The sequence below is a fragment of the Trachemys scripta genome, chromosome 1, assembly GCF_013100865.1.
Source record: "Trachemys scripta elegans isolate TJP31775 chromosome 1, CAS_Tse_1.0, whole genome shotgun sequence".
Lineage (NCBI taxonomy): Eukaryota > Metazoa > Chordata > Testudines > Emydidae > Trachemys > Trachemys scripta.
The window spans coordinates 22,300,804-22,326,878 of NC_048298.1; the positions used below are offsets into that span (position 1 = coordinate 22,300,804).

At 39.4% G+C, this 26,075-nt stretch overlaps 1 protein-coding gene across 11 annotated transcripts in view; it reads left to right on the forward strand.

Moving 5' to 3' along the window:
* The window catches only part of MAGI2 (membrane associated guanylate kinase, WW and PDZ domain containing 2), a 1,117,725-nt gene that overhangs the window by 349,729 nt on the left and 741,921 nt on the right, over positions 1–26,075 (forward strand). For all 11 annotated transcript variants that reach the window (XM_034765732.1, XM_034765767.1, XM_034765757.1 and 8 more), the window contains exon 2: positions 4,174–4,290. In XM_034765732.1, the coding sequence (XP_034621623.1) occupies positions 4,174–4,290 (117 nt within the window). The remainder of the gene's footprint in view (positions 1–4,173; positions 4,291–26,075) is intronic.

Sequence of the window (26,075 nt, forward strand, 5' to 3'; positions counted from 1 at the left end):
GTTTTTTAACCTTTCCTCATAGGTCAGGTTTTCTAAATCTTTTATCATTTTTGTAGCTCTTCTCTGGACTCTCTCCAATTTGTTCACTACTTTCCTAAAGTGTGATGCCCTTAACTGGACACACACTCCAGCCTGACGAGTGCTGAGTACAATTGCCTCCCATGTCTTACGACACTCCTGTTAATATACCCCAGATCATTAACTTTTTTTGCAACTGCATTACACTTTTTATTCACATTCAATTTGTGATCCGCTAGAACCCCCAGATCTGTTTCAGGAGTACTACCACCTAGTCAGTTATTCCCCATTTTGTAGCCGGGTATTTGATTTTTCCTTCCCAAGCGTAGTACTTTGCATTTGACTTTGCATTTTGTGTTTATTTTGCATACATTATGAAAGAGATCATTACTGGAAGTATTTAATTGCTGTCTTATATTTCCCAGCTAGTAAAGCCGTGGGATTCCTTGAAATTAAATGGAGCTGAAACACAGTAAATGCCTCAAGCCAGGAAAAAAAGACCAGACATGGCTGCTAATATATGGATCCTCTATGACATAGTTGTCTGACTTAGCCTGTGGTGAGGACCAAATTAATTTTTTAATTATGATCTGTGGGATGGATTTAGGAACCCAGTACCATCTAGTCTCCTTCATGCACAGTAGCTCTTCCACTTGTTACAATGGGAGATTGGTAGAATGTGCATGGTAACTTAAAAACATAGTAACTTATAGGACTCTGTCCTGCAAGCTGTTGTGCTTGGCTTTAGTGGAGCTCCACATTGGCACAGGTGTGCCTTCCCATGTTGAGCAATTTGCGAGATCGGGTCCTTAGCAAGTAACTGTTACATTCAGCATCTATCTGTGAGGAACAATTTTAGGGGCACAACTATTTATGCCCTTTGTTTATTTGGCCATTTCTGCATACATTTACCTGCTTTGCACAAACATTTGCAATAGTATCACATGTTAGGCACACAGCCTATACCTACCAAGGTATATGGTGCAATTCACATCTTTGTAGAGCTATCATTTCAGGCTGCCAGCAGGCTCAGGAAAATGTTCTGTTGGTTTATGCCTCTTCATGTTAGGGATGTTTACTCAACCAAAATAGCTATAAACTTACCTGGTTAATTTTTTTAAAGGGAAGTTGCATTGTACAGAAAGTTAACCTGTCATGGAAGCCAGAAAATGATCTCAGGTGGGTTGGATATGGTCAGTTGTACGTCTCTACTTCTCCACAAAAACAGAGGCTACTTCTTATCCAAAGTTCTTTTCTCAAGTTCTCATCCCTCAGGTTAAGTACCCTTAGCTCTTACAGATGGTGCCAATGGTGCTTTCCTTTTCTTTCTAAAATAAGCTCAATGTATAATTTTGCTAAACCTTATTACAGCCTTTTAAAGAACATATTCCCATTTTTGTATTTCTCCTCTTACGATGTTGCTCCTGATTTTTATATCAGAAGATTTAAATGTAATCCATTTCTGTTAAATGAGTCTCCATGATTAAACTCTCAGGGCCCAGTACTGCTCTTACTCATGTCACTGAGTGTTTTCCCTTTGACCTCAGTGGGAGCAAGATCAGGCTACTAACAGCCTGCTTGCCAACGTTTTAAAGATATAGTAGGCACCAATGGGGAGAAAATTGGTGCATGCCTTTAAAGAATATTGAAATGAATTAGAGTAGCAGAACATTTTAGAGTGATAGAGAGGGGAAAATGTCAAGTGTTTTGCTTAAATAAAAATTCCTTCCAATAGGAGTATTTGTCATGCATATGAAATCAAATATAGTACAGTTTCACCCTTCTAAAATGTAAACGTAATTGTTCTATCATAGTCACAAAATAGCATCATATGTCAATTAACGCTGGGAACGCAATGATTTTTTGATAGGGAAATACTGTGGCTTGTACATATTCTTTTTGTGATTTCTCTGACTGGTCTTTAGATCAGATCTTTAAAACAAACATTTTTTCCATGCTATAGTATATAACGATGTGCAGAGTACAATTTTGGTATGTTGCACTTGTGCTTGGAGGCTGGCAGTTCTTTTCCTGAACCACAGGGTTCAAGTATTAAGGCTGATCTTAAGTTCAGTTATTGAATCTGTGCATAAGAAGTAGAAGGTTATGGATATCGTATATAGTTACACTTTCATTTAAAATTTACATTTTTACAAAAGTATCAGGTGACTCTTTTCATGTAGTGTTGTAAGGATTTGTGGTGCATTTTTTTTGACACAAGGTGAAATAAATGGCTGTTTTGAGGAGGTGGATATAAACGAAGACTGCATTTTTAGGGTCAGGAATTCACGTACACTACTAACTGTAGTTACGTCAGAGCCGTTTCCATAAGGTGACTGAGTCTAGCTTATGTCAGCAGGCAGACTACATCTGTTGTTCTATAGCTGGCATTTTCTCAGGCTGCCAGAAAGCATCTGCATCAGTGGGTATGTTCCATGCATTAGAGAGAGTCAGGAGAGCAAGAGCTGCAGGACCTTTACTCTTTACAGCCAATCAGAAAGGATGGTTAATTCCTATCACTAGCAGAGCGTTTCTCTGCAGCTTTCCTCCAGCCCTCACTTCTCTGTATTCTTGTAATAAACTAGCAGGAGTAGGAATGATCTAGTCCTATACATAAAGCCTGTGGTTAGAAACAAGGTTTGGTAGTGCTGAAGTAATGGACTGAGTAGCTCAGCTTGGACAGCTGCAGAGCAGAGACCTGCATGGAACTCCTGACCATCCGGGAAACCAGCACATAGGTACTTTGCGTGTCTTGAGGGGATGTTTATTGTAGAAGTCAGTTGCTTTTGATTTTAACTAAAGCTTGCAATTTATTTATAAGCTTTTGTGGAATTGGAACAAAAATGTTTTGAAGTTGGTGAAAAACAGTGGGGGTAAAAAGACTATTGACTTGCTATTGACAGGGAAGTAGGAATAATTGTAAGGAGAAAAGTATTTTGTTTTTATAACCATTGGCTATTTCCATTGGCATTCGATGTGATGGGGATAATCAGGCTGGGGAGGATATTTGCTCATGGTTGCAGGACAGGCTTTCTGTATACAGAGTCCAAGTACTTTTGTGAAAGGGTTCAGCTACAACTGTCTTTTGTTTTGCATGCTTTGAGGTTGAATGTGTGATGCAACAAGTTAGAAATCAATCCAACTGTGATGTTTCATCTTGGGGAATATGTCTGTGAATGGCATGTCAAGGGTTTTCTATATTATCCCTCCTCCGTCATGTTAAACAGTAAGAAATGTAGCTATTTATAGATTTTTGCCTATAGTTACAAAATGTGGTCCATCAGTTAACTCATTGAGATGGAGGGGAAATATTTCTGGAAATGTTTATTACATAAATTAGATTTGATTTCTGTATCTGTTTTTAATAATGGAATATGATGCATTCAATAACCAGCTGAGCAGTGCTTCAATGTCTAAGCTGGTTTGCTCTAAAGTAATGGTGAAATTGGAGAGAGAGTATGTTCAACCTGATTCCCATCATCTACATGCAAGTTTGTAAAATTTTTTGAGATGCTACCACCCTACCATTGATTTGATTTCAGTGGTGGAAATGAAATAAGCACACTTGATTGCTATTATATATTTTCCACATGCAAGGATCATTTATAGTGAACATGGTATTGATTATTTATTATTTTTGTGAGCATTCAGGACATTTGAGAGTGTTTTAGTTACACTGTATTCTGACTGCCTTTGGAGTTAGAGCTTTTCACATGTCATATAGGGACAGTTTGGAGAAGGGAATTATCTTTTAATAAGCTGATGGGCAATGGCTAAGGAATCATGCAGAGCATAATACATGTTATCTGCCTGTGCAGTAAAATACTTTGACATCTCTGTCTGTGGTTCATTTTGTTTCATAGATGTCTGTTTTTTTAACTTTGTGGATTTTACTACTCAGTTGTCATTAAGTATTTTCATTCTTGAAAATAATTGTTTATCAATGAGAAATTATATTATTATGCTGAGTGCATTTCTGTAGCTAAAAACTGTCTTTGTCCTGGCAGTAGCATAAAGGAAAGTGATCTATACAGTAGCAGAGCTTGCAAGTGACTGATTCTGTTGCAAGCAAGGCGATGATTTAATTTTTTTTTTTTAAATCTGTGACTAGTTTTGTTTGGTCTTTTATTCAGTGGCCTCTTGTCGCTTTTACAGGAGGCATCGTTGATAAGGACCTTCGTCACTACCTCAATTTACGGTTCCAGAAAGGTTCGGTGGACCACGAGCTCCAACAGATCATACGAGACAATCTCTACCTCCGCACAGTGCCATGTGAGTATGGGGAAGATCATATGCTCTTTTTCTGGAGGAGGTGACCAGTTACCAGAATGAATGCAGATGCAAGTTAAAAATCACAAAAGCATCAAAATATTAAGGGGTGGGGGGATTTTTTTGGATAGAGCAGCTTCTTTCTGATTCGTGGCTTGGTGTGGACCGAATTATTGTTTAGAGATTACTCAAAATAATTCAGAGGCAATTTCTAATGTTGCTAATTGTGTTGGAGGCTGCAGCTATGGCAAAGAGGGTATTTCCAAGTACAGCGGCTTCTTCTGTAGGTGGTCTGGTTCTAAAAAATTAAAATAAAAAATGATTTGACCACTTTGCAGGACAGTTAAGCTGGTGTCTGATAGTTGGAATTTTATCTGCACCATATAGAATTCATATGGATTTTATCATTTATGTATTATATTGGAAGAGATGGAAATATAATAAGAGGAGGAAGAAGGAAATATACAAATTAAGAGACAACATAGTTTAGTTGCAGCAGGTATGGTCTCAAGTGTTTAACATGTCTAGCGGCTGCATGAAGTTTTTGGTGGAATACAAGTCAACTATATTTAGATCTTGACAGATCTTTTTTGGTCATATTTTTAGTAGTGAACCAATTAACATATTTGTATACTAGCCATACACAGAGTAGTAATATAAGAAATGCCAGATTAGCAGCACCAAGTGTTTCAGAATAGAGTTGTTTGGTGACTGACAATATGTCTGTCAAAACTGATACCTCTGGCATAGTGTAACAGCTTGATAAATGTAATCCAAATCCCAAACTGCTGCATTTAAATCAGAAAGTGCGGAGTGTGCATGCTTGAACTTGCAGGTGTGATGGGCCGAGGAAGATAGATTAAAGTAAGTGACTGTACTATTTACACGGTAACGGGTGAATGCACTTTGAAAGCTGTGATGTTGTCAGTGTTCCTATCTGAGTTTTATCTTTCATGATATAAAAGAAAGGAGATATGAAGCACTAAAAAAAGAGGCACAATCATGTTTCTATTTTTTGAAGCTGAAAGTAAATAAATATAATATCTTACTTTCAGGTGTACAGCCTGTCCCTGGTAGGACCAAAGGATGTTTATATATTATCTAGATGATCAGAAACATTATTTTTGTGTGAGAGTTGTGATTAACTGGGTTTGCTTTAAATGCAGTGTGAAGAAGAATAGTGGATCCAAGGAGAGGTGAAAATGCAAAGATGTTTTGAGACCAGAGCCCAGCTCAATATGGTATTGTTAGAAGTTATCTAGACATAGGGGTATATCGAGTGCCATTGACACAATAGGGTTGGGTATTTATAACATCCCTCTTCAATTTAGAGTATCAACCAAATTGGATGGATTGCCACTGATATTTTACTTCTGGAGATATGGATTTTAAAAGACAGTGTGCCCAGTGTGAAAACATATCAGTCCCTGCTACCTGGCATCCTATAGTTAGGTTAGATGGGGGGAGAACATCTGAGTAGCAGGAGTTTCAGTAGTCAGCCATTTCTCATGTAGTGAGTAATTTAGACTTAGAGCTATATCATGTGCTCGATCCACACATGGAAACTCCAGTGACGTCAGTGAAAGCTATGTATGTGCACTGGGGGCATGATATGACCTGAAGATTTGTCTAAATCAAGAAATTAACAAGGCCAGTAAAATAGTACATTGCATACTATAGTATATACAAAGAGGTATGTTACCAAGCAGGAGCAAATGTATCAGTGAAAAAAAGATAGGTGCAGTAGGACCATGCAGAAGGATAGTACACTCACTTACAGGTTGGCTTCTAGTGTAGATAGAATTTGAATTGAATTGAAATGAACTAGAGGTAAAAGGATAAAGAAAAATCACGAGAAACTGTTATAGACCCACTTGGATAGGATAAGAAAGCTGACCAGGAAATATTTATACTGATAAGAGAGCCTGAAAAATCCAAGAACATCAATCAGAAGAGATTTCAATTACTTTGATAGTGACATGGATGACAATTGTTGAATTACTAAGTAACCAGGCATGTTCTTGGAGACAGTGTAAAACCATTTTCCTACTCCAGTTGCAGGTGGTAGGAAAAAAAACAACCATGGTCTGGTAATCATGACATCTTGTTCAAAATGTTCTTAAAACTGTTGGAAAGATAGCATCTCCAAAATATGGGAATTTTAAAATGAAACAATTAAGAGAATACACAGTGAGTTTACCTTTGATTTTTGTTTAAAAGTTTACTTACACCCAAATAATAAATATTTAAAAGGACATCATCATGTACAATAGGCCCCACTTTGTCCATTTGTTTCTTAAAACTGTCAGAATTTAGGAGACTACAATATATCTTACGTGTGGGTTTATTCTGCTTCCAGTGTTCATGTGTAAGTCCAGTCAATATTAACGACATATACACCTGCACATTTAGAGGAGAATGCACTAAACTATTTTCTGTTTTTAATATACCTTATTAACTTATTTTTTAAAAATTATCAAGGGCCTGGTTTTTCAGGGAGGCTGAGCAGTGAAAGCTCTCATTGACTTAAATTTGTGCTTCAGGCAGTCAGCACTTCTGAAACTTTATTAGAAGGTAAAAGTCCTAGTTAACAATACAAAATGATTTCTTTTATAAACAGTAAAGAGACGATTTCACAGGTATATAGCAAGATTATCAAATAAACGATTCCATTGCCAGTAGATCTAAGAAAGATGATAAATGTAGCTCATGCATGTGCTTCCCACAAATCCTGCCACATAGAAGTAGCCAGGGATGAAAGTAATAGGAAACACTTACTGGTACGGGGGCCCGGCTCCAGGACTCCAGAAAGGGCGAGCCTTGGGCAGAAGGGGCGGGGCTTGGAGTGTCAGCCTCCCCCAGCCAGCCCATCCGCGCTGCCTGGCCTGCGCCGCCCAGGGCTCCGGCAGCAATTTAAATCGCCGGCCCCGGGGCAGCTGCCCCTTTTGCCCCACCCCCCATCTGCCGATGGGGGGACAAAGGGACAGCAACATTAAAGTGCTGCCGCAGCAGCACTTTAAAGAAGGTCCTTTGCCACGGCAGCGCTTTAAGGAGAATTACACCCCCACTGTCATCACAGCAAAAGATCTGTAAACTGAGGGTCAAATTAAAAGACGCAGGCACACAGTTGTTGTTGGAGTGTATCGGAGCTTTGTGCACAACAAAAAACAGCGGGCCAGATTCTCAGCTGTTATAAATCAGAGTAGGCCTTCAGAAGTCAATGGAGTTTAGCAAACTTTTACCAGCTGTGAATTTGGCCCTCTGAATTATATTTTCCCTTTTGTGGGCAAAGAGACTGAAATACATAAAGATATGCAAAAATAAAGAGTGGGGGTCAAATTCCCTGCTCATAATCCAATAGGTTTTGTGGGTGTGACTAAGGTCAGAATTTGGACTCTTGGGGCTTACTTTCCTTGCATTTTTTCATGTGTTTGGCCTTGCAATGCTGTTTTCATCAAAGGGGAACTGTCCATATGACCCAATGGCCCAAATGCTGCTTTCAGTACGTGTGTCGCAGTAGTCATAGACATATGAAATAGATTTTTAGTACATTGTCGATGGAAATTACATGCACATATCAAATGGCAGAATTTGGGACTATATTTGCAAGGCTTTTGCAGTGAAGTAGCAGTTAACTAACTCTATCCCCAGAGCTGTGCTGACAGCATTAATGATGCTGATGCACAAACAAGGAAATGAAGAAAAAGGCATGTTAATTTGAAGCTGCATAAGAAAAGAGATAAAAGTAGCAAGGGACACAATCAACATGTTGATGCTTTTAAATGCTTCAGCTATTACCAACAATGGAGAGCAAAACAAAGTCTATTTAAAACAGAGTTGGCCCTTTGAGCAGCCTGAGGGACACTGCTATATCCCTCACAACAATGCAAAGGTTCTTCCCGAAGACCAACAGACAGTGAACTCCCTGCATAAATTACCCACAGCTGTACAGATGAAGCAGGGCTCTGGACAATCAGACACTCGAAGGAAAGCTGGGAACTTTATAAAAAAGGTAGTTGGAGGGGATAGGAGCCTGTAGGAGCACTGATCTCAATGTCCAGTTGTTAGTAGTTGAACTGTCCTTTTCTTGTTTGTTTTTTCATTATGGACAGTTCACCCTTAGGGCTGGTCCACACTAACCCCCCAGTTGGAACTAAGATACGCAAGTTCAGCTACGTGAATAACGTAGCTAAAGTCGAAGTATCTTAGTTCGAACTACAAGGTACTTACCGCGGGTCCACACGCGGCAGGCAGGCTCCCCCCTTGACTCCACGTACTCCTCTCGCGGAGCAGGAGTACCGGTGACGACGGCGAGCACTTCCGGGATCCATTTATCGCGTCTAGACAAGACGCGATAAATCGATCCCAGAAGATCGATTGCTTACCGCCGAACCCGGAGGTAAGTATAGACGTACCCTTAGTGTAATCGGATGGCAAAGGCTTATTGAGAGGTGAGGAGCAATGGCCACTGAGGTGTCATGCTGCACAATAGCCTCATGAATAGGTGTGTGGTGAGATATGGCTGTTACTAAACCATAGAAAAGTTATAGCAAGCATTCGCCCGCTGTAACTGTCCTGGTGCTAGCTGGGATGGAGGAGGGGCCATAGACACTCTTCTGAGGCCATAAGTGCTAGGGGCAGCATTTGTCATGCTGTATCTTGTGCTGCATAGTGCTTGTAGCCACATTGCAGATGCCACGTGCACAGAGCGTGAGAGAGGAAGTTGCTGTCCATTCTTCCTTATTCTTCATGCAGAGATAGCCCTATCTGAGACCTAACTAGCCAGGATAAAGTGTTGTGGAGAACACTGGCTTAGAGGAAAGTCTTTTGGCGGTGTTGATGGTAAGCACCTAGTCAGTCCCATTGAGAACATATCGGAGGTGAGGTCTGGAGATATGGATTTTAAAAGACAGTGTGCCCAGTGTGAAAACATATCAGTGTATATGTGTAGACTTTAGCATCATGGGACAATAATGCCTGATTAGACTCTGTGGGTACTAGTAAAATGCACATAATTCATAACAATAATAATACATTTATTGTTATTTATGATTTGTGATTAATAATAAGAGCATATGAAAGTGAAAGGATAGCTAATACTGGAGATAGGACTATCTCAGTCACCTACCAAAGCTAACATCTGGATGGAGGCTGGTTTTATTTTTGAGATAGGAAAGGAAGGGTGATCTAAGAATTATAATTAATAAGTAGCAGTTGATTTTCATCCCTCTGTGAAAACAACAAGGAAGAAGATTAATCTGACCAAGGGATTATGTGCATGTGCAGACATCACACTGCATGATGCTGGTAGAAATGGTAAAATATTTGGGATTTATAATCAGGATGGTCTAAAAATATACCTTCGAGAGTGTTCAAAAGAGAGTGTATAGAGGAGACAGATTTTTCTCACAAATTAGCTCAGTGTCAAAATTATCTTTGATGAGTGAAAAATGACTGCATGACTCTGTTCTAAAATAAACAAATTTAAAAGGCTAGATATTGGCAGTTAAGAGTTGCACTTACTCATCACGTGGCACTATTGTTAGGATAAAATAACCTGTTCTTAGCACCCAAAAAACAGCAAAGAAGAGTCCACATCAGTGAAAATCACAGCTACCAGCTTTAATGAATGTTTTGTTCTTGCACACAGAAGTGTTAGTTATTGCACTGACTTGACTTTGATGGCTCAGAATAAATCAAGGCAGTGCCCCTGGGGAATGTTCTTGTTATATATCTAACATGGGCACATGCCAAAAGTTGAAAATTAGCATATTTATAGTTGAGTCATTGGCATCCATGTTCAATATTGATATATCTTGAGCAAAAATAAAACAAATCATGTGAAAGTATTAGTAAGATTGAGTTTCATTATTATTTTTACTTATATTGCGGTAATGCCTAAAGTCACCACTGAGATTATGGCCCATTGGACAAGGTGCTGGACACATAGTAAGAGACAGTCACTGTCCCAGATACCTGACAATCTAAACAGATAAGACACAGTAGCTCTCAACCTTTCCAAACTCCTGTACCTTTTCAGGAGTCTGATTTGTCTTGTGTACTCCCAAATTCCACCTCACTACTTGCCTACAAAATCAGACATAAAAATACATACAGCACACTATTACTGAAAAAAAATGGCTTACTTTCTCAATTTTACCATCTAATTATAAAATAAATCAATTGGAATATTGTACTTACATTTCAGTGTATAGTATAAAAAGTCATTGTCTATATGAAATTTTAGTTTGTACTGACTTTGCTAGTGCTTTTTATGTAGCCTGTTGTAAAACTAGGCATATATCTAGATGAGTTGACGTAAACCCCTGGAAGACCTCTCCGTATCCCCAGGGGTATCTGTATACCTGGTTGAAAACCACTGAGAAGAAAGATGTGGAAGTGAAATCAAGGCACAGAGAGATGAAGTGACTTGCCCAAGTTTATACAGTCAGTGACTGAGCTGCGAACACAATGCAGATCTCCTGGCTTTACCCACTGGGTCATTCTGCCTCTCCCATTATAGGTAATATAACATCTGGTTATATTAAATGATATTGGGAAATAGAAATACCCACAATACTCGTTAAAGTTATCCAGTATAAATATGTTGATAAATCAATGTTAAAAATGATTATGTACTGGTTTTATGTATCCTTTTTATGGATTTTTCATTATAATTTTATGGATTTGTTTTCTTGGTATGCAAAGATGTATCCTAATCTTTTATTATTATATGAGGGTCTGGTCCAATGCCCGTCGGAGTACCATTGACTTTATGGGGTATTGGCTCAGGCTCAGAATGCTTTGGCACGGGAGCTTTTTGATATAGTTGGTTTGAGAAAGTGGATAATGATGAAGAGGAAATTGGAGATTTAATTTTTGAATAAATCAAGATTTTGGCTTAATTAATATCCAGGGTAAACATATGTCAAAACGGAGTCTGCAAATTGGGAAGAGGCATTGTACAGTTGATAGTCTTCAGGAGGTAAAAGAGACAGAATTTCTGTAAACCTTTCTCAGGTAACTTGTAATGAATATTTCCAGAAGCCAAGTATCAGAGGGGTAGCCGTGTTAGTCTGAATCTGTAAAAAGCAACAGAGGGTCCTGTGGCACCTTTGAGACTAACAGAAGTATTGGGAGCATAAGCTTTCGTGGGTAAGAACCTCACTTCTTCAGATTAGGTTCTTACCCACGAAAGCTTATGCTCCCAATACTTCTGTTAGTCTTAAAGGTGCCACAGGACCCTCTGTTGCTATTTCCAGAAGGTGTCTAACCTCAGCTACTCAGTCATTTATTCTGCTTTGTGCATATGTGTTAAATATTTCTCTTACAATTATAGATGCCAAAGAAAAACAAATGGTACTCAAGGGAAGAAAATGGTATGTGGTGTGGTATAAGAATTGTAGTGTGATCATTTTATATAGTGAAGGAAGGACTAGGATTTTATACATTGTATTTCCTTGGGAAGGTAACATGAAGACTTTGTGGTATTTGCACTGCCTCTGCAGCTGCTTTTGCTTATAACAGCCTCTGCTTTCTTGCATTCCTTACCCCCAAAATCCGAACTCTTGAAATCACAAGTCACTTTTGAATATTGGGAACCAATTTATTTAACTCACAATGTGTACCACTGCCCACAAAGGACCTGACCCTGCAACCCTGAAATCAATGGGAGTTTTAACGATGACTTTAACAGGAGCAGGCGCAAGCTCTAAAAGTGGGTAACCCTTTCTTTCTTTAGGGGTTCTCATGAACAAGATATATCACATAACTAGCTCAAGTGATGTACATTGTTGTATCTTTGCAGCCATTCGGAGGTTTTCAGACAACGCCACCTGCATGCCGCTTAGCTTGCTAATGATGCCTGAATGTATGCAGCCAGAAATTTGCATAATATGTTTATAGTCACAGTTCAGAATTTTGGAGACAATATTTGTTGCTTAGATTAATTATTTTACACTGATCCGTTTTTTTCTGAGATCAACAGCTCCCACTTTTTCTCATGAACTCTTTCTAATGTATTGTGCTTTCCTGCATAGATCCTTTCATATTTGTGAGCTACTGACAACAAGTGGTATCTGTGATTTAGGTCTAATTTTGAGGAATCCATATAGTTTTGCAAAATGATACCAAATGGATCAAAGACAGTGATTGTTTTAAATGAATCTTGATGATATCAGTAATTTTGTTGATTACTTGAGATATGTATAGAAACATTTACAGATCAAGAACAGCGGGTAATAGAAGAGGTCACAACTAACTCACATTGCAAGCTGGGCATGAGTAAAGGCTCTGAGGTGGAATTCAGGGTATTGGCTTTAGCCTATAAAGTCCAAAATGGTTTGTTATCTGAGAGATCATCTCTCTCTCTCTCTCTCTCTCTGACACACAGCCACAGAGAATATTGCCAACCCAAAGCAGCCAAACATCAGGTCACACTTCCAAAAGTCATGAGATTGGCTTAGAAATCAAGAGATTTTTAAAAAATAAATTATTGGTCCTTCCTGTTAACCTTCGAGGTTTTTGAACCTTTTGGGTGCACTTAGTTCTCATTTTCAAACTTTTATCTGCAACCATGAGGGATAGGAATCCACTTTTTTAATGCAAGTTGAGATTCTCATGTAATCACATGACTCCAGGAGCTAGTGTTTTCATAAAATCACGAAATATTGTGAGACTTCATATAAAATCACAAGACCTAGCAATGCAGAACAGAGCTGAGAATGGCAGAGATGCTTGAACTGAAATTCCCTTGATATAAACAAGAGGAAAGTGCTAGGAGACTATCTCCTATGAGGGGTCCTTTATTTTGGAAATTGCTCCACCAGAGCCCAAATTTGTTAACCTTCTGAGCATGCTGCAAAACTCATCTATAAGTATTCAGCTGTTCATATGCCTCTCTAAATCCTAGCCAAACCATTGACCGCATCTTCAATTCTGCCAGACTTCCCGCTTGTTCACATTTCCCTCCGAAAATAACAACGAGGAGACCGGTGGCACCTTAAAGACTAACAGATTTATTTGGGCATAAGATTTCGTGGGTAAAAAACCACTTCTTCAGATGCATGGAGTGAAAATTACAGATACAAGCATAAATATACTGGCACATGAAGAGAAGGGAGTTACCTTACAAGTGGAGAATCAGTGATGACAAGGCCAATTCAATCAGGGTGGATGTGGTCCACTCCCAATAATTGATGAGGAGGTATCAATACCAAGGGAGAGAAAATTGCTTTTGTAGTGAGCCAGCCACTCCCAGTCTCTATTCAAGGCCAAATTAATGGTGTTAAGTTTGCAAATGAATTGTAGCTCGGCAGTTTCTCTTTGAAGTCTGTTTTTGAAGTTTTATGTTGCAGGATGGCTACTTTTAAATCTGTTATTGAATGTCCAGGGAGATTTAAGTGTTCTCCTGCTAGTTTTTGTATGTTACCATTCTTGATGTCTGATTTGTGTCCATTTATTCTTTTATGTAGAGACTGTCCGGTTTGGCCAATGTACATGGCAGAGGTGCATTGCTGGCACATGATGGCATACATCACATTAGTAGATGTGCAGGTGAAAGAGTCCCTGAGGGTGTGGCTGATGTAGTTGGATCCTACGATGGTGTCTCTAGAGAGGATATGGGGACAGAGTAGGCAACGGGATTTGCTACAGGGATTGGTTCCTGCATTAGTGTTAGAGGTACAGTAACCCCTGATGTGGAGAATGTAGAAATGTCAAGGTAAATTACATTGTTGTTTTTTAATGAAGGCTGTAAGATCCATAACCTCTTTCTTGCAAAGATAGCCTTGAGACTGGAAAGTGAGTGCATAGAATGAGTGTTTGCCACTGATAATTCCTCAGCACAAGCACTTGGATTCCACTTCTCCAACAGCAAGAGAACCATGGAGGCCATTCTATCAAATACTTGACCCTTTATGTGTCAGAGGCCACATGCTAGAACACCATTCTGCCAAGCTTTAATAGCTTCAGATAAGAACTTCAGGGTTCTTTAGATGATGACAAGCACATACATATAATAGCCCTTCTTGGAGGGTTTCTTGGGATCCAAAGAATTTTGTATTCTATATTGAGCTATAGTTCTTATAGAAGTCTTATCTATACTGATTTTGAATGTAGTTGAAAACTATGCTACTATACCCCTCAACTATGTGATGTTCCTAATTGTTGGTCCTCAATACTGGGCCCTATTGCATGTCGATCTGCCTGTGCAAATCATCCCTAAACCTGTAAACAGCCCCTGGGGGTTCTGCCATGCATAAGGCAAGTCCTACGTAATGTAGAGGTTTCCATACCATTGTCCCACATGGGGGAAAGACAGTCTCTTAGGCTCATTGACAACCAGCATAGGTTAGAATAGCTTGGCCCAAAGCACCCCGGTTTTGACTTTGTGTCCCATTTCTAGTTGCAACAAACATTCCCCAATTGCAGCTGATAAGTTTTTCCATGATTCCCAACTCTTATCTGGCTTTACATCTTTTGTTACTATGATCTATTCAGACATAAAAAAATGATTTTCTTTTTTTTTTTTTTTAAGGAAAGGATGGCAAAAGGGCTCCACATGCAAGCGTGGCTGATATTTTAAAACATCATGGAAAGATTTTGACTCTTCCAATTATTTTAAGGCTTTGGCAAAGGAATAAAATTGCACTAATTGGACTGTAGTTTGTCGTACAGGAGTGTGGAATGAATGTTTTATCATTCCTCATTATATCCATGTACCTACATATTACCAACGTCGCTACCTAATCATTCTTATTTTCATGTTATGAATAGCTTCAAGTAATCTTCAGAGTGTTAAATAGAAGATTATCCTTTGTTTATTAATTTCAGTTCACAGTTATCTCATCAGAAAGTACGAATGTGGTAACATAGACTGTGGCTTGCAATTACAGTTTTTTCACAAGAAAATAAAATGTAGAAATTGCTTTCCAAAAATATTTTTGAACTAGGGACTACAAATGGAATCTTAATTAAAAGAACTGGTGTGAATATATTATTAAAGCTGGGGAGCTAACACAGTAAATTAATAACAGGTTGAAAACCTTCAGATGCCTTGAGTTTGAATTGGCACATCACGTTAGATTAGTGGCCAACACTAGCAAGCTACCATTGTGAAGAAATTGGCAGTATTGTTGTAGCTATAATATCATCTTGGTTGTATCTGCAGTCTTAAACAGAAGTATCAAGTATTCCTGTGTTTGCAGTAAATGATTGTAAGCTTGTTCGGGCAGGGATCATCTTTTTGTTATGTTTGTACAGTGCCTAGCACAATGGGTTCCTAGACACTTTAAGAATACACATAATTAATAATAATAAGTGGTTTTAAAGCGCTATTGTATTGCAATAGCCTGATGAGGTAGGTAAATATTCTCATACCTCTTTTATGGCACAGAAAGGTTAAATGACTTTGAGGGCACGCAGTGAGTTGCTGCCAGATCTATGGATTCCAGACTCCCATTCCTCTGCTCCATGAGGCAACACTTCCTCTTTTCAGTTACTTTACCTTTTCCTCAAGACAGCTTATGGTTACTCCTGCTCTTTCCTGTCCATTAGTCTCATTTTGAGGCTCCCTTCTAACTTTCATCACTGAGGATATATCCAATAGAATCTTGCACAGATGTTTATTTTTCAGCCTCCTCCTGTGTGGATTTCTGTGGCCCAGTTGTGTATGGTTTAGTGCAGATGTTCAAGGGACCAGGATCTGGTACAGGACTATTTTGGGCTTGTGCTGTTGGCAGATCTATCCAGTCTCAAAAGCGGTTGGGAGGTGGGAGGGCCCTGGTACTGCCCCATTCTCCCCTGAGCCAGTGGCTTACAGAAGGGTTCAACAGTGGGCTTATAACCTGTACAGCCTATTTGCTCTGTGAGGTATTGTAGCTTCCTGTGGCACAATACTTTCTTGAGTGCTCATTGTCCAGTGCTTTAGAGACATATCTCTACCCTGTGTTTGTAAAGAATCTGTTTCTATTAGGTAGTTTATTTTATAAAAGTTCTTTTTAAAAATTAAAAGAAATCAATAAAGCCTAAGAAGAAAAGAAAAGGTTCCTGTAAGATGCGAGTATATTGTCCCTCTCTTCTCCTCTTGCTGGATGTGAAGACTAGAGCAACAATAATAAACCGTAAGAAAATGTTAGTTGCTCTATACCTTCATTAGCATCGTAAAAAAGAATTCAGAATAAATATTAAAGTCTTCTTTTTAAAAAGGTTACAGATTTACATACTCGCCTCTACAAAAGAGGGAACCTTAAAAGGAGAAAAGATATAGTTGAAGGATTTGTTAGAAAAGCTTCATCTTCGTTGCCTTTTGGGACAGTGGACTGGCTTGAAATGCAGATAGACTGTGAGTGAAACCCGAGTTCAGCTTTTCCTTTTTCGGTGGCCCATTGTGAATCCTGGCTGCAACAATGACATTTTTCAGTTAGGTTAAGTTATCATAGTGGTGATGTGAAAATTAAAAGGTTGCACCTGAAATTGTGGAAATGAGGTGGTAATATTTTGTGCTAAAGCATGAAGTACAAATCCTTCTGCTTCATACAAAAAGCTCAGAAAAAGGGTGTACAATATAGCTCACTTTTATTTTTAAAAATAAAACTTGCCTTGTGTTGCCTTCCTTTAGCTTTTTGAAAAAAAAAAAAAAAACCAGCAGCCTAACACCTTATTAGTCACTGCAAACTTCTTATGTTGTTTCTCACTGAATTTAAAAACATGGTGAAATAGCTGAGGGCACTTGACTAAATGCATTTTGGGTAAAGGCCTGATCCAGAGCTCACTGAAGTCAATGGCAAAACTCTTACTGACTTCAGTGAGGGCTAGACCAGGCTCAAAGTGTTGCAATTATCGTTAAGAATTGATTGGTGTGGCATGGGCTGTAGTGCAAAACACGGTATGTCTACCCTTGGAGATGGGGGTGTGATTTTCAGCTCAACGAGACATAAGCGCCCTAGGCATCATGGAACTAGTGTACTAAAAATAGAATGTAGTTGTGGCAGCACGAGCTGGGCGAGGTGCCTGAGTATGTGTCCATCAGAGACCCTAGGCATGGATTCGGGGTGGCCAGCCTGTCCTGCAGCTTGTGCCGCCACAGCTACATTCTGTGTTTTGCACATTAGCTTGATGAGAGCTAGCATGAGTGTCTCCTCCAGCTGGGAATCACACGCCCATAGAAACAATTCATTCTGCTTCTGAGCTGTTCACATGAGAGTCAACTAACAGAGAGAGTCTTTGTCCTATCTTCTAACAGACAGTGTTCTAAAAAATCTAAGTTAAGGCAGAGGCACATTCAAGCAGGTTTAAATTAGGTTTTTTAATAAGATGAAGACTGATTTGGAAGTTGAACGCTGCACTCCAATCTGCAAAAACTTGCTGACTTCATATTTCCTCTGTACAAACATTACCTCTTGTTTCCAGAATAGTAGGTGTAAGCTTTCAGTTTGAATAGGACTGTGTAATTTATTAGAATACTACCCAAAAGAGAGCATCTTAGTGTTCTCAAGACTCATCTGTCAATGGAAATTTTGTGCTGGAGTTAGGACTTAGGCATTAGGCTTGATATGTATTTCAGCCATGACCAACGTGTGGAAAGCTTGGAGGTTGGGGCTTCAGAAGAAACAACACTAAATCCTGACCCAAATAACATCAGTAGCAAAACTTCCACTGACCCCTTTGAGCCCAGGATCTCATCTTTTCTCCCCCACCCCTAAATATTCATATGACCATTAAAGACCTTTATTACTAGAAATCTTTGGGTGCTAATCATGCAAACACTCATGCCTGCATATAACTTCACACACCTAAGTAAACCCATTGAAATCAATGGGACTACTCACAGACTACTCATATGTATAAACTTAAGCATGTGCATAGGTGTTTGCAGGATTGAGGTGTAGGTTTGGCAGAAATGTTATCTTATAGTTAAGATTGTGAAGAGCAAAATAAATTGGTAAAGGTGTTTTGTATCTTAGAGCTGGTTCAAAAGTGGCTGATGGGGGACTTGATTTTTGTGGCTCTTTAGCTTAGAGAGTTTGCAAGCTTTGTTTGAGGAATAGGCATGATTTTGAAGTGAATGGCAGAGTATGTGTTTTGTGTTTCACTTCATAAAGCTTTAGTTGGGCTTTTCACTGTTGCCCTTCTTCCCCCCAGTGAGCTTTTTCAGGTTGGGGAAAAATCACAGCCACCCTGGTCTGGGTTACACATAAAAATATTGCTTGAGCAGTAATATTCACAGATCACACAGTAATATTAGCAAGTTGCTTAGGAGACACACAAAGGAATAATCATAATTCAAGGAGTGCAATATTTACGTCCCCTGTAAAATATCATGAACTTTCATTGAATACAACTAAATGGCTTCAGTAAGTTCCGTAGAGCTGAAATAGGAATTAATTTGGTCTTGTATGTCTCTGGGTGTATTCTGCTAAAATATTACAGAAGTTTCTATGTCCTGTAAAATAGTACACCATTCCCCTGGACGATATTGTAATGTTTACAGCAGCCTACTTTCCTTTCATTATATAATTCCTTGTAGTGCCTTTAAGGATGTGCTGTACACAAAAGCAGCAATTTTTCAAAGTTAAAACTCTAACAGATCAATGTAATCAGGTCCACTAAGCTAGGAACACAGGACACTTCATGCTGCTGGCCAGGTGGATTAATAAAATTACAAAAGTTGTACAGAAGCAAGAAAAATATGAATAATTCTTGTAAGTAGACTCCTAGTCTTCTTATTTCAGGAGAAATTTACAGAAATATCCATCTGCCTTAGATGTTTCTAAGGCATCTGTCACCATGTCCTTATCTTTTTGGCCCTGATTCTGAAAAAGTCTGTGTATGGAGGCCCAATAACTTTAGCGACTCTGATTCAGGCCTTTGCTTGTAACCTCATCAGGGCAGAGACTGACCTTTATTTGGGTCTTGTACAACAATAAGCATGTTGTTGGTCCCTAGCAAGTAAGAGAAATTTTAGTATATTCGTTAGTGGCTGTTGCAAATTCCTTTGTAGACAGTCCCCTTGGCTGGGGGTCATAGACCAAGCAAATACAATTTCCATCAGGGTCACTGAGGGGGTGCACATTTCAATCAGGCTTGGGGGGAAAAAACCCACTGATTGGCTGCTTTCCCCACTTCCTGGAGTGTAAGCAGCCAATCAGGGTTGCTTCAGAAAACAATTAGAATACTCTCGCCCTCCTCTCAAGAGCTGAAGCCCTTCTCACAGGAGGGAGGAAGGAAACTCAGCAGCTCAAGCAGCCCTTCTCTCCACCCCCACTGCCCTGTCCTGTGAGCAAGGAAGTGGGGAAAGCAGCTCCGTGACAGCTCCTCTGCTCTCCCCCCTGCAAGACCCACCTTGGGAAGGGGGAGGGAGGACCCTGTAGCAGCCCCTCCTTCCTGGCCTGGAAGAAGGGGATGGAGATGCCCCAGGAGCTACAGGATGAGCAGAGGTGAGGTGAGTGAAGGGAGGAGCACAATTGATAGAGGAGCTGGCGGCAGAATTAATTCCACAGCTGGGGAGCGGAGCAGATGTGATGTTACTTTTATTTCTATAGAAAATGATGGATTCTCCCACATTTTTCAGAGTTCTTTAAGCTCTGGTTGAGGTGATCAGTAGACTCTGTCCTCTTTCCCTCCCATGCCACAGTCCCTATCCCTTTATCTCCACATTAAAATAGACTAAGTGATTAAAATCTTCTTCTTAGCTTTGCTTCTATTTCTCTATGCATCTTTCTTAAAGGCACACGTTTAAGCTGTTTCCCAGTAATGTGTACTGTCAGGTCTGTGATGAGCTAAATTAGGGGTCAGCAACCTTTCAGAAGTGGTGTGCCGAGTCTTCATTTATTCACTCTAATTTAAGGTTTTGCGTGCCAGTAATACATTTTAACGTTTTTAGAAGGTCTCTTTCTATAAGTCTAGAATATAACTAAACTATTGTTGTATGTAAAATAAATAAGGTTTTTAAAATGTTTAAGAAGCTTCATTTCAAATTAAATTAAAGTGGCCAGGACCCGGGCAGTGTGAGTGCCACTGAAAAGCAGCTCACGTGTGCCATAGGTTGCGTACCCCTGAGCTAAATCATTGGGAAGAATATAGATTCATTTTCATTTTAAGATTTTGCCTTTATAAACTGAGGAAGATCACACCATCCTAGTAAATATTAAATATTTATTTGCACCTATTACAACATAATACAATAACATTACACCGGCTACAGTTCTAAAATAACAATTATTAGAGCTTGGCAGGAAACATTTTTTCCAATCCACAAAAAATATTTCTGTTTTGAAATCAGGTCAGAAAGTCCAAAATCTTGAGGCTGTGGGAATTTTTTGCAAACCAAAAATCTGAAAAAATTCAGTGTGGGTCGATCAAAACGTTTTGTGTAGATTTAGAACATTTTTATTCTTTAATTGTTTTGGTATAATTAGCTCAACTTTCAAAATGTAAAGTAATTTTGAACCTGAAAACCGGATTTTTTTTTATTTTGAAAATGTTGAATGGGAGCCACATATTTGAATGTCCTGACTCTCCATACAGTCTCATCCAAATTATGTTTTCCATTATATTATTAAAATGAAGATTCCAAATCACACCATGCAGTAATTCCATGGCTTTCTTAAAATTTTAGTTTGTATCCTCATATTTTAATATAAGTATTACATTAGTTGCCACGTTTCCTTATGACTGTCCATCCACACTGTGGCTTTGACCCTTCTAATGCATCCACCTACATGTGCATACCCAATTGGAGCCCCCTCCATGCAGGTGCAGGAATCCAACAATGCAAATGCCTTTACAGGATTTGGGCCTAAGTCCCAGCATTCTGAGAGACTGTGATTCAGGCAAATGCATTATTTGAAAGCCCGGCTAAATCAGATCCAGAATTACTATTTCTTACCCTTTTCAGCTGTTCTGTAGATTTACACTTTTAAAAATATATATATAAAATTATCAGTCATTCTAAGAATACACTGTGAGTCAGATTCTCAGCTGGTGTAAATCAGCATAATTCCATTGACTTCAGTGGAGCGATGCTGACTAACACCAGATCAGGATCTGGCCCTGTAATCGTAACCCAGGAACCATAAAATTCCATTTCTAAAGCATTATATAGTGCTATAAACTCTGATTTTACAGATAAGAATTGACTTGTATCAGCTTTGATCACTGCAGAGCTAAATATGTTGTTGAAATATCAAATTAAATATGTATCTGCAGCTTTGCTGAATTCTGTGTAGACATTTGTAAACTGCTTTCTACTCCACAGATACAAAAAGAAAAAAAAGGACATGCAAGAGCATTTTTAATAGCAAGGTTGTAAAGTGCTGTGAATGTAAAAAGCGGGAGCCTTTATTGGTGTCTTCAAATAAATAGATTGTTGTTGTCATTTCCATAGTAACAGAAACCCAACCAAGTCAGAGTTAAGGAAATTGGGTTTTTGCTTGTTTGTTTTTAATTTTAAAAGAATTTGCTTTTGCAAGCTAAATTTGCAGCATGGAAGCTCAACTAAGTGGTTACTGCTATAATTGCTGTCTGGGCAGGAATACGTTTTCCAAGGTCAGTTATGTCACACTTTTTTTTTTTAATCTTACCACTAGAAACGGAAGCCATGTTGTAGCTAAAATCCTATAATGAGTATTACTTTGATGGTTTAGTGGCACAAATGAATGCCACTGTAATTAAGGTTCTGTTAATATTTCCATTATGTACCTCTTTTGGAGGGGTTAAAACAAAACCCCTTTTTACAAAATTGTTCTAGGCATACATTTGGCTGCTATGCCCAGCTATAGAAGTTGAAGGCAGAGTGAGAGATTGCAGCTCTGTATTTCCTTGCTTTTATAAATGTAATTATGACTGTGAATATTTCAAGGCCAAATCCTATGCAGAGGCAGAGTAACAAATCTGCCTATTTTGATTCTCGAGGGTTTAGAAGAGGGAAAGAAATGTCTCATAACAAAGCTGATCCGTTTCTGTAAGAAACTGTACTTGTAACCACCTAAACCCCGAAAGGTATGAACTCCCACATTCATTTCAGTCAGGTACTAACTCAGATGCCCTGCAATGTTGTCATGAGTTATTTTCATTCCTCTGGTAAGGAAAGAGAGGCAGGGGCATAGATCTTCACAATTTTCTGTGGCCACTGTCTCATTTTGGTGCCACAAGTGGGTGTCATTTGGGAGAGTATCATCTGTATCCCCCACCCCCACCCCTATCAAGAACAAACGCCAAACCCATGAGTATATTGAAGCCCCACCTTGGGGAATCCAAGCTGAAGCAGTCCAGTGCAACTCAGAATACGCACAGTCATATTTTGAACATCTGCACAACTTACTGAGAATGGTGTTTCGTATTGGCAACTCACATAGGAAGAGCTTCTGCCTCCCCCCCCACACTTAATTCAACCCAAAGTATCCCCAATGTGCCAGTAATAATGCTAAATACCTGTCTCTTATGTAGCTCTTTTTATCAGTAGACCTCAAAGCACTTCACAATCTTTAATGTATCTATCCACACACCACCATAGGGAAATGCTGTGAGATAGGGAAGTGCAGTTATCCCCGTTTTACGGGTGGGAAACTGAAGCACAGAGGGGCTAAATGACTTCCCCAAGGTCACACAGGAAGTCTATGGCAGGGTGAACCCAGGTCTCCCAAATCCTAGGCTAGTGCCCTAAACATTTAAACATTTGAGAAAATTGTGACTAACAAGTGGTAAGTAGAAAAGGAGGCTGAAATAACTGAATACAGTTTTCACTAAACGGAATGAGGAGGTTGTCCAGAGCAAACAAAATGATGTGATAAGTAAAGACTGTGCCATAATGCAAAAATAATAGGGAGCAGAATTAAGGCAATCTTTACTCTGGTGTTTCCTAATTTTTGTGTGATCCAATTTGCAACCTTTATAATGTTCTTTTAACATAATTTGTGCAGTAAAGATGGTCCAAACCTGTTTCCCCTACAGAAAATATATAAAAAACAAAACAAAAATCTGATTTTTTTGTTGTTGTTTTTTTGTTTTCAGTAATTTTCAGCACTGACAACCAAAAATGTTTGGCCAACAACTGCTGAAAATTGGGGGGGGGAACAAAACAAAAACCAAAAACTACCCCAGTTTTAGGTTTTCAAGTTCCAATTAAATATCCAAATTCTCAAGGAACACAGAAATTTTCTGTTTAAAAAAAAATTAAAAAATATTGTTTAGTTGAAAACCCAATTTTCTATTGGAAAAAAAATGTAGATGGAAAATGTTGACAGCCTTAGTAGGCAGTTTACCTCTCCACGGGTGTCTTTTTCCAAGATCTGGGAAATCAAGGATTTTCTGGGGTCACTCTCACATAGGTGGAAAGAGGAGCAGTGGTAATATGCGATTAGCTATTTGGAACAAAGATCTCTGCAGTGGTCCAAAATAAGGGAAGATTCTGAAGAGAAAAACTTCACTTGCTAAGGGCAGACCCAGACAATAGTCATAAAATTTAGATTTATTAGTTACAGTAATAATAACAACTAGCTTTTAGGAAGTGCTTTTAATCAGTAGATCTCAAAGCACTTTACAAAGGAGGCCAGTATCATTACCCCCATTTTACAGATGGGGAAACCGAGGCACAGAAGTGACATGAGTTGCCTGAGGTGACCCAGGCCAGTGGCAGAGCCAGGGATATGACCCCAGTCTCCTGAATTGTAGTCCAGTGTTCTATCCATTAGGCCATGCTGTCTGTAGCTGTTTAGGCTTTGTTTAGCTATGGAATATGAGAAGATTAGTCATCAGTTTTGGTACCAAATACGTATTCGTATCTTGGCTGGTTGGGGAAACTGATGATGTTTTTCAAAAAAGACAGAGTTACTACAAAGGACTAATCATTATCTTATTTGTTATTTATATTGTGCCCTTTTCATCTGAAAGAAACCTGAGACTCCTTGCAAAAATATATATAGAGAAAGCACTTCTTGCACCACTCTAGACATGCACAGTGTACAGTGGAGATGCTTAACATCACATAGCAATGTGTTTAGAACAAGGCAAGGTGGTCTTATCCATTTGAAACTATAGTAAGAATTGAGAGTACAGCTTCCTAAAATGGAATTTTCTCAGAATAGGAGTATAACTTAATATCACTATTTTTTCTTGAAAGTATCATGGAATCCCTAATGACTACAAGTGCTCAGAACATGGAACAGTCCAGTCCCCTCCTAATAATAAATCAGTAATGACTCAGTGGCCAGAGTATCAACTAGTGAATCACTTCTTCCTGTAGCACCTGGGTATTCCTTAGTGATATCCCATCCAAATACAGACCTGGGCTGACTCTTGTAAGATCAAACACAAGGACGCGTAGGTATAGGAAAGAAAAAGAGAAAAAATAATGACCTGGTAGAATGAATTGTTTGTCATTGTAATTTAGGTTCTTGAGGAAAAAGCAAAGATACTACTGAAGTGGAGTTGAAAATGAAGATTAAGAAGAAAGACAACCCACACATATGTCAAAATTAGTTTTTAGAAGTTGTTAACAAGTGACGTTGCTTAAGATATCAGGATAAGTTGGAAAACTTAACTAGAAAGCTGACTGAGCTAAATAGAAAAGCAGAAAGAGAGAAGCCTTCAGGTTTATGTGGAATTGCTTAAAAAAGTTTGAGAACTGAGGTTATGAAAGCATTTGACTGTCATTTATGCTGTCTGGGGAAATGAGATGCATCCATATTGAATTCCTACAGCAGTATACCCACTCCACAGAAAAAGGAGATAGAATATAAAAGCCAACAAAATACTAAGGGTATGTCTACACTATGAAATTAGATCGAATTTATAGAAGCCATTTTTATAGATATTGGTTTTATACAGTCGATTGTGTGTGTCCCCACATAAAATGCTCTAAGTGCATGAAGTCGGCGGACCGCGTCCACAGTACCGAGGCTAGCGTCGACTTCCGGAGCATTGCACTGTGGGTAGCTATCCCACAGTTCCCGCAGTCTCCGTCGCCCATTGGAATTCTGGGTTGAGATCCCAATGCCTGATGATGCAAAACAGTATCGCGGGGCGTTCTGGGTACATGTTGTCAGGCCCCTCCCCCACCATCAGAGCAACGGCAGACAATCGATTCGCGCCTTTTTACCTGGGGTTACCTGTGCAGATAACATACCACGGCAAGCATGGAGCCCGCTCAGCTCAGCTCAGCTCACCGTCACCATATGTCATCTGGGTGCCGGCAGACATGGTACTGCATTGCTACACAGCAGCAGCTAATTGCCTTTTGGCAGTAGACGGTGCAGTATGACTGGTAGCCATCATCGGCTATCTGGGTGCTGGCAGATGTGGGGCTGCATTGCTACACAGCAACAGCCCCTTGCCTTTTGGCAGTAGATGGTGTATTACGACTGGTATCCGTCATCGTCATATTCCAGTTTGATCAGAGGCACCAGTGCAGACATGCTTTGTCTCCCGGAGACTCAGTCCTGCCGGCAGTCCTATTGAACCGTCTTGATGATGATAGCTAGCAGTTGTAGTTCAGTATCTTCTGCCAAGCACCCAGAAGATGCCGAGGGCTATCAATCATGCTGCACCATCTGCTGCCAGTTTAAGATGTAAAAAATAGATGGACCAGATTTGTTCTGGATTCATTTGCTTCCCCCTCCCTCCATGAAATCAACGGCCTGCTAAACCCAGGGTTTTGAGTTCAATCTTTGGAGGGGCCATTCTGTGTGACAGTTGTTTGTGTTTCTCCCTGATGCACAGCCACCTTTGTTGATTTTAATTCCCTGTACCTATACGCCATGTCGTCAGTTGCCCATCCCTCCCTCCGTCAG